At 38.7% G+C, this 9,745-nt stretch overlaps 1 protein-coding gene and 1 pseudogene across 1 annotated transcript in view; both read right to left on the bottom strand.

Annotated features, from left to right (window-relative positions):
* Window positions 1-1,035: 1,035 nt before the first annotated feature.
* On the bottom strand, window positions 1,036-1,362 carry LOC102475540 (dynein light chain roadblock-type 1 pseudogene; annotated as a pseudogene).
* A 1,494-nt stretch (window positions 1,363-2,856) lies between these two features.
* Window positions 2,857-9,745, bottom strand: part of LOC102475116 (membrane-spanning 4-domains subfamily A member 12-like) — a 16,250-nt gene continuing 9,361 nt past the window's right edge. Inside the window, exons 3-6 of the mRNA XM_027768970.1 lie at window positions 8,734-8,790; window positions 6,804-6,920; window positions 3,174-3,284; window positions 2,857-2,990 (exon numbers count right to left, since the gene is read on the bottom strand). Coding sequence (XP_027624771.1) covers window positions 2,883-2,990; window positions 3,174-3,284; window positions 6,804-6,920; window positions 8,734-8,790 — 393 coding nt within the window. The 3' untranslated portion in view covers window positions 2,857-2,882. The remainder of the gene's footprint in view (window positions 2,991-3,173; window positions 3,285-6,803; window positions 6,921-8,733; window positions 8,791-9,745) is intronic.

Raw genomic sequence — 9,745 nt, 5'->3', positions numbered from 1 at the left:
GACCCAATGTATAATATATGATAACATATAATATACTTCTCCTTTAGACATTTGGAGACACCATTCAGTTCTTAGATTCTCAGACCACAGTCCATGTCTTGACTTTTGTTGTACTGCTGAGCTTCGTGGTGAAGGACACACCATTCCTAATCCCACAGGTGGATAACTAGTTGGTATCAAGGGAGACCAAGAACCTTGAAATGATTTCACTCTCATCTCGTGTAATAGTCTCATCTGACACAATATATTTGCTTTCTTAGATGCAAACATTCTGTTCTTCTCCTTTGACTCTTCTATTATTTCCATTTCTCTACCTATTCTTTCCTTATATGTCTCTCTCTACCAACTGACTTCTTTAATAATTTTAAAGATTCAACAATGAGTAGTGCCTTGTTATTTTCAATTCATTTATATAAACCATTATCTCATTTACTCTTCACAACAAGTTCACTGGAGAAAGGCAGATATCTCAATTTTGTATCAATCTGTATTTTTTTTTTCACTTCTCTCCCTATCCAGTTTGGAAATCAGTCTATTCTTTTTATAACAATTTGACAATGCCCTCAGCTTTTTTGTCCTTTTCTATTTTTATTACCATCCTCTAAAAAACCCCTAACTCAAATGAAATAAAATAGGTGCTTTCTCTGGGTCCATATCTGAGCAGCCACACCTTGTTGAAGCAATTGTTTGTATTAAAAATTTGGTTTCTTTCTTTTTTTTAAAGTAGTTCAGATATTTTTTGTTAAAGAGAAACAGCCTTTTCCAAGGGCAAAAAAGTGAAACGAAGGTCAGAAGGAAGTTGGGCGAGGGCTTCTCACTCTTCAAACTCTTGCTCCAAAACATGGAAGTGAGGAAAGAGGCCCTCCCAGGGACTCTGGGAGCGACTGGCATGGCCGAGGGGCTTCTCTGGTGCGGTGGGTGGGGCTGCAGGCTATGCTTGGTCCCTGGATTGGTTTGACTGGGCTCCAAGTGCTAGTCTCCAAGGGCTAGTCAGTTGAGATGATTCTTGAGGCGGAGGGGGGGGCAGGGTGGGGATTAAATTAAGAAATGACACAGGGAGCCAAGGGTAGCTTGTTCAGTTGGATTCTGAATGACAATCAGGTAATAGTCTTTATCAGGTGCAACCATAATTTCATTTTTTTTTGAGTGAATTCGAAGGAAGTTCAGGATGTTCGGTGGGTTGATTTCATGCATGGTGCTCTGTGCCTTCAGGATGAAGTTGTGCATGAGATTGGTGTACTGTGTGGTGGTGGGGTTATCCATGGTGCTCTTGATGGGAATGCCTTCTGTGTTCACCACGATGATTCCCTGCACTCTTTTCTGGCTCTGAAGTAGCGTTAGTGTCTCCTCTACCTCTGCCATATTGGACTGACCTTGGAGCTCTGCGTCCTGTATTGTAAATTTGTGATCATCTCCTCAAATATACCCTTAGTACAGCCTGGCAGCTCTCCTCTGCCTCTCCTATCAGTTTATTTTTAAGTTCATGACTTTCTAACATTACCTATTTTGTTCAACAGTGTGATTTTCTATACCCCAGCACTGTGCATATTATAACCTCACCTCTACAGTGACACAAATGACACAGCCATAAAATAGCTTCCTTATATACGGGCGACCATTACCACAAACTGATGAATATTTGCAACAATTACATCGCCCTTTCTTTTTTTAAGTAGAGAAACTACCCTTCCTTATGATTTAGGGAGTTCTCAATCTGTACTTTTGATCTCTGTATGCTACCACTGGCATCCATCCCTTCTCTCCTATATAAATTATCCCCATAGCTTTTAAACATTTCTCATATATATAAAAAAAAAATCTGAAACCAAAGTAGAAAATCCTCAATGCACCATCCTTTTCCCGTGATCGCCTCATTGCAAAATAATTTAGAGTACACGAAAACGCTCTGTAAATAATAAAGTCTTTTAGATATCCAAAAGGCCAGATGTCTGATGACATTAATGTACAAAGTAATGTGAGTGACCCTCAACAAAGGCAGTTAGGCCTTTGCTTTTTGAACAGAAAGGGAAGGAGAGAATGAGTAAAGAAACTCCAGTGACTTGGGCATTGCTATGACTTAAATATTGTGTCCTTGAAACCTCGTGACATAAAGATACCCAGTGGGACAGCGCTAGGATGTGGGGCCAAGTGGGAAGTACCTTGGACATGGGAGAGTGGATCCCTCAAGAGTAATCAGTGCCAGTTCCTGGGAAGGAGCAGGTTTTCATTAGTTAGTCCCACAAGTGTGGATTGTTGTAAAAGCAAGTTGGCTGCCCACAGGTTTTTCTCACTTCCTCTTTGCATCTATCTGCCTCCCTTTTTGCATCTTTCTACCATGTTGTGACAGGATCATACTCCAGACCCATACCATTGGATTTTCCAGCCACCAAAATCATGACTTAAATAAGCCAATTTTCTTTGTAAATCTCTGTCTCAGTCAGGTATTTCTGTTAGAGCAACACCATGGGCCAAACAGACCCTGCACGTTACCATCAAAGACACCATCTCAGTCTGCTGTGCTGCGATCTGGCTGACCTCCTGCTCTACAACCAATATCAAGTCAAAATGAATTTTAAAGAAATACCAATAAAAAGCTTTGTGTTTAATGATATTTTATTGAAGAAAAGTAACAAGAACAGGATCATTTGTCACATTAAGAGAGTTGTGGAGTCACTTTCAGTCCTCTGGTCATTCACCTTTAACAGGGTGCAGTAGTGGTGTGCAGGAAGAAACAGTGACAGGGAGACACAGCTACCACTAGTGACAAATCTAAAAACTCTCAGTCTTTCAAGATCAGTGATCATTGTGGACAAGAGATCAGCTTCTTAAGTTTCTGTAAATTAGTTTCATCCCAATAACTTGAAGTGATGCCTCTTTATCTTTTATTGTCTAGGAGTATCAGTGGGGAGACTTGCATATGCTGGAGGAGGTGAAGAACTGTCTGGTGTGAAGGAGTTATTTGCGTACATGGCTGGAATAACCACGACAGGCTGGAAAGAATGTGTGGAAACAATCAATCATGTTATTGCAGTCAAAAGTAGTCTCCCTTGGCCCCATCAGAGTCAGGAATAAAGTAGGCTCCAGTAAGCCTACATCAGGATCTAACAGACACGTAAGTCTGTATTTCTCCAGCACAATCTCAGATTATTTGACAGGGAAGAGACTGAACTTACCCTGCTAGTGTTGGCCAATATTTTGCTGGCAAAGTGGGCTGTGGCACAAGCTATGCAGAACTCCAAGAGGGAGAAGATCAGCAACATGGCTGAAATTCCACTCCCAGAAACCTGAAATCAGAAGTAAATACTCTAAAATTTGGGCTCATCAGGAGGGTCTCACACGGGGCTTCAAAATGCTTCAAAATGTTACTAACTCACTGAGTGCTATCGCATCTTGTCGTCTCACTACATAATTATTTGTCCATTACCATCAAATGCTTACTTTAGGAAAATGTGTGTTCGTTTTGGATTTTCTTTAAAATGTGAGAAGATATTCCTTTGGCAAAGTTCTTATTTTCTTCAGAAGTATTTTTAAAAGATTTCTTTTCTTTGAAATGACTTTTTGTTTTTATAAATTGTTATCTACTTTTAAAAAAATAAATCAAGCGACATAGAAACTAAACGGTCATCTGAAATGTTGCTGCTTAGAAAGAATCAAAATGATCATCAGTGGCTGTGATAATTGATCTCTATGTAGTGAGAAGAGGCAAACAGGAGAATGGATGCATGGAGAGAGCAAGAGATAGGAAAAACTGAGTGAGCAAATGGGAATGAGAGCAAGAGAGTGATATATTCTCTTAAGAATGGAAATCTATTGGGACCAGCAGTTAGCGTAATGGCTATGTCGCTGGACTCCCACGTAGTCGACCGCGGTTCGTGTCCTGGACCCGGTGGCTTAAACCCATGCCGGGTGCGTGTGCGTGCGTGCCTAAGATCCTGAGAGGAGAATGGAGGAGAAGGGATTGCGGCGTGGCCATCCCCCCTGGGGGGTGTTTTCTCACTTTCTGTCTCTCTGTCTGTCTGGCAAGTGCACGTGCCCTATAGCAAAAAAATAAATAAATAAATAAAAAGCAAAAATCTCTCTCTGAAAAAAAAAAGGAAAAGCACCATATATATATACATGTAGGCTGAAAAGGAGGGAGAGATCGTAGCCTGATATTCCACATTTGGTGTGTTTTCTAACTGCACCCTCTTTCGCCTCCTTCCCTCTCATTGTCATGTGGCTTCTGGCAAATTTTATTTTATTTTATTAGTTTTTTTGCTATAGGGCATGAGTGCTCACCAGAGAGACAGAAAGTGAGAAATCATTCTTCTCCTCCCAGATAGCATGCCACAATCCCTTCTCCTCTACCCTCCTCTAAGGATTTTGGGCACACACACACACATCCTGCATGATTTTCAAGGTGCAGGATCTGGGACTCAACCCATGATTGGCCATGTGGGAATTCAGTGCCTTAACCATCAAGCCACCTGCTAGACCTAGCTCTGGCAAAATTAAAAAATAAAAAATAAATCTGCTAAATTGCACAGATTTTTTTTTTTTTTATGAAACCTATGGAGAAGTTGGAGTCATTATAAACCTAAAGTTTCAACATTTGATAGTATGAACTGATCATTTATTATGAAAAAATGATGTGACTGGCATTCTTATGTCTCTCTCATTGTTCCTCCCCTCTTTTTAGGACCCAATTTTTGGCAACTATTTCATGTTACACTCTTTTAGAGTGAAATGTGCTTGATTCAGTTCTGCAACTATCATTTTTCCAGTTATTCAGGTTTAGCTTACTATGTGGATTACTCTCCACTTGTCATTTACATAACAACTCTGCACCTGTCTCTCTGTGCATAGATTATTCTCTATCAGTGTTTAAATTGAATGATTCCCTTTTACAGAAATTTTTTTTTCTTCTGTGTCTGAATACTTTTATTTTCCTAAACCATTTGTTGGATTCTCCAATTCAGGAACATACATTTCCACTAGGTTGGATCAAATTTGCCTGTGGTTTGGGCCATGGTTTGTCCACCAGAAGTCTCTGTTTTGGAACTTGGTCCCAAATCAAATTCTGCTGGGAAGTGGTGAAACCTAGTGAAACCATGGAAGCACTAGCCTCACAGATGGATTAATGTAGACTCCTGAGAGACTGAGTTCTAGCTCTTGTGGAAAAGGGCCTAGTTCTCATTCTCAGGTTGTCATAAAAAGTGACTTCCCTAGGTTGCTCTTTTCCTGCCTGTGCCCATCATCTCTTCTGTTTTTGTCAGCTGTGTTGTAGCTAGCTGGATACAAGTCGCATACAATTGGAAATTCCAGTCACTGGAATTGTAAGCCAAATAAAACTCTACTTGCTTATAAATCATCCAGTCTCAGGTTTTTCTGTAAGCAACAATAGCAATCTAAGACACCTGCTTCCTCATATATTATCTCTCTAATTACTTTTTGCCTTTTTCTTCTACAGTACCATGGCTACACTTTTTCTCTCTACTACTTTTCTCTGAATCCATTATGTTTCTTGATGTGTGTGACTTTTTAAATAAAATATGTAATAGTAAATTTTGGTATTCAATTGATTTCTGTAGTGCTACAATATTCTTTTGTTTTAAAGAGAGATTTTTTATATAAGTTGCATGCAATCAGCAGTGAGAGACATAAAAACAGAGCTACACTTTTTCTCTCTACTACTTTTCTCTGAACCCATTATGTTTCTTGATGTGTGTGACTTTTTAAATAAAATATGTAATAGTGAATTTTGGTATTCAATTGATTTCTGTAGTGATACAATATTCTTTTGTTTTAAAGAGAGATTTTTTTATATATGTTGCATGCAAACACCAGTGAGAGACAGAGAAACAGAGAGCAAGAAATTACCCTCCCCTGGGGGAATGACGATGCCAAAATCCTTTCCCCTTAATTTTCCTCTTGAGATTTTGGGCACACATGCACATGCACCTGACATGAGTTTTAAGCCACCATGTCAGGGACATGAACCTTGGTCAGCTACGTGGGAGTCCAACAGTGTAACCATTATGCCATCTGCTGGTCCCTCTGCAATATTTTTTAAATTTCATTTTCTCATTTTATTATTAAGATTTTCAAAAGCACAATGTTCTCATGAAAAATCTTGTATTGATAATAGGGTAATATTGCTTCATTCTTTGAATTTCTCTAGTAAAAAATTAGATGTCTGTCACAGCCACATTCTTATTCTAAAATAAAAATTCATTCATTAACCTGATTATATTACTTATATAGAATTTTTGAGAGATTTTTGCTACAGGGCATGTGCACTCAGCAGAGTGATAGAGAGAGACAGAGAGACAGAAAGTGGGAAATCACCCGCTAGGGGTGATGGCTATGCTGCAATCCCTTCTCTTTCATTCTCCTCTTGGGGTTTTGGGCACACATGCACATGTGCCTGGCATGAGTTTTAAGTTGCCAGATCTGGAACTCAAATCATGGTTCATTAAATGGGAGTCCAGTGACATAACCATTTTGCCATCTGCTGATCCCTTATATAGAACATAAAATCTCTAAAAATAACTCCTGAGTGTGTTTAGGAGCCTTAGAGGTTGATCTAAATCCTTCCCCATTATCAATGTGATTAAGATTGAAAAGGGGGAATGAGACTTTCTCTAAATCTATGAGTAGAAGTAACTTATTTATTCTATGGTCCTAGAGATCACATGACTAGGGGTAGGGTTAGGATAGAAAAAAGATATTTTCTACTAGAGCTCTTGACAGTAATAAAACGTGAAAGCAAAAAGGCTCACTTTGTTGAATGAAAAGAGAACAGTAGTTTATGTGATACTTACCAGTGCCCAGTAGTTTATGGTAAACTGGTTATTGAGGATCATATCCAGCAGCAGCAGAATCACTCCAGGAAGAGTAAAGATAGCACTAACAATATTCATTCCTAGGCTGCCTTTTATCTGATGAAAGATGACAGCAAAAGTAATTTTTATGTTGTATAAGTGAAATTATATGATGTAAGAAAAATGAATGGTTCTCAATCTTTGAAATCCAGAAACAGTTTTTGTTGGTGTCATTTTTAGACAGGCTCTTGCTATGTCAGGATCGTTGTGCCTCATCCTCCCAGGTAGCTGGGACCTCAGCCTCAGGCTACAGTGTGCAGCCTCAGCCTGCGAAGTCGTAGCACCAATCATTGTGTACTACCGTGGCTGCACATGGAAATAATTTTGTGTTTGAAGTTGAAATTATTTCTGTTCTGCTCTTCTGGGGAGTTACCCTCAAAATTACTCTGTATGCAGTTTAGATGAAGAGCACATTGAAAAAGTTATAGGAAACATAAATAATATAAGGCAGAGGGACCAGAAGGTGGCATGATGAAGGTGCTAGATTCCCACATGGCCACCACAGCTCAAGTCCTGGACCTGGTGGCTTGCTTTCACACTTTCTCTCTCTCTATCTCTCTCTAGTCAAAATTAAAAATAATAGTAAATAAGATTAAAAATATATATATATGGCAGAAACTCATTATATTTATCTAAAATCTTTATGCATAATAACTATACTTTCTTTTAATTTGTTTATTTTTAAATTTTTATTTATTTATTACTATTATTATTATTTACTTTGCACTTGGAAATAATTTTGTGTTTGAAGCTGAAATTATTTCTGTTCTGCTCTTCTGGGGAGAATTTACCTTAGGTAAATTTCAGGGCATATGAGCACCTCAGAGAGAGAGTGGGAAATTAAAAAAGCAAGCCACCAGGTCTGGGACTCAAACTCTAGTCGGCCGTATGTGAATTCAGTGCCTTTAACTATCATGCTACCTGATGCCTCCCATACTTCGTTTTTTAAAAACAAAAGATCAAATAAACTTTTAATTAGCTTTTTTTTTTCTTTTGGTAACGGTACTGTGTTAAATTATTTAAATATATTATCCTATTTAACTTTACAGCCATTGCAGTAGGCAGGACTATAACATCTGATTGTATAGAGGGGAAAGCATATACAACAAAACTTTGCTGATAAATTTAGGAACTAATGAAAACCTTGATGTTTCTCTAGGGATTTAGGTAAAGAACGCTAAATTTAGAAGATATCCTTCAGACGTTTTGGGGCAAAAGCGTATTGGGCAGATGAAAAAACTTTCTCATTTCTACTGTAAGATTTTGACACGCACCAGAATAATTGTGAAACCACCTTCTCAGCGGGATGACTACAGGGCGGCACATTTAGAGTTGTTTAGAATGTGCTATTGCTTCAGTACACCTGAGTTACCTGAAGGCCTCTAAAGGACTCTTAGAAAAATTACCTTAGGTAAATTTCAGTGACTGTCTTCTTTAAAAAGAGCCTATGCTCAGACAATCTCAGTTAGAGGGAAGGACCCATTAAAAAATGCAGAGAAAGGATGTTTTATTTATATTTATTTATTTCAGTTAAAAGTGGCAAATAGGTGTTTCTGACTCCCAGATTCTTCTCTGGACTTTTGCTAATGCACTGACCGACTAAACCTGGAAACCTGCAGGTAAAGCTTAACCAACCCTTACCTTCACTGCATCCCACCCTGGGAGTTCAGGAGTCGGGATGCAGAACTCTGTGATTTCCGAGTAGCAAATGATGTGGCCCATTCCTACCCAGCCCACATACCATGGAGGCAACCAACAGAATGGGAAAAGAGCTCCATTTGCATTTTTTAATCCATCTTCTCAATTTTCCTCCCCAAGAAATTAAACCAGTCTTTAGAAAGGTACAAAAACTAGAAATATTGAAACTTACCAGACAAGTGGAGGAGTTACTGGATGCTGATACAGAGAGAGAGCCAGAAACAATGAACTGTTGAAATAAACAAAATTACTTGTGAAATAGTGGATTTTTTGATAATGCCTAGGAACTTTTCATATGAAAGATTGGTATATTTGTACTTAGTTTCCTTCTCAAAATTTTCTCTCATATCTCTCAATTTTCTGAAGGAACTCTCAGAGATGTGTCATAGAATTCCTTTTTTTTTCCTCTTTAGTTTCTTGTATCTAAAGCTCATTCTCTGCTTATCATCTATGAGCTTTCATTGTAGTGATTCCTGAACTGACTGCTCAATCTCTCCTCACTGTCAATAGTGTGTGTGTGTGTGTGTTTGTATTTATTTTTCAGATTTTGGCCATAGGACATGTGTGCTCACTGGAGATATAGAGAGAGATACAGAAAGAAATGAGAAATCACCCCAGTGGGGATGGTCATGCCACACTCTCTCCTTGTTCATTCTCCTCTCAGGATTTTGGGAAAACACACACACATGACTAGTGTGAATTTAAGACTGCTGGGTCCAGAACTCAAACCACAGTAGGCCATATGGGATCCAGTCACTTTAATCTCCATACCACATGCTGGCCTGTCTGTTGCATATTTTTAATCATGTTTCTAATCATCTGCTTTCTCACTTTCTACTCTCTCTCTCTATATATATATATATGTGTGTGTGTGCGTGTGTGTGTGTGTGTGTGTGTGTGTGTGTGTATTTCTATCTGAAATGGAATGGGACCTAAAAGGACTTGCTAATGACTTGACCAGAGCAAATTTTTCATATGGGTTTAAGCTGCAATTTAAAATGGGGAACAATGGCTCCCCATTTTATGCCCAGACAAAGCCGTTATTTTTCTAAATTCTTCATCTTTGAGATGCAGGGCTTATTAAGAAGTTAGTGTAAATAGGCTGGAGTAAATTATACTTTAAAACTGATAATGAGGGAACCAGCAGTTAGCATAATGGCTATGTTGCTGGACTCCCACGTAGT

This window comes from Tupaia chinensis, unplaced genomic scaffold (genome assembly GCF_000334495.1).
Source record: "Tupaia chinensis unplaced genomic scaffold, TupChi_1.0 Scaffold148192_1, whole genome shotgun sequence".
In the NCBI taxonomy this organism is placed as follows: Eukaryota; Metazoa; Chordata; class Mammalia; order Scandentia; family Tupaiidae; genus Tupaia; species Tupaia belangeri.
Note: the sequence above shows the minus strand (reverse complement) of the source record. Positions and strands in the feature narration are given on the sequence as shown.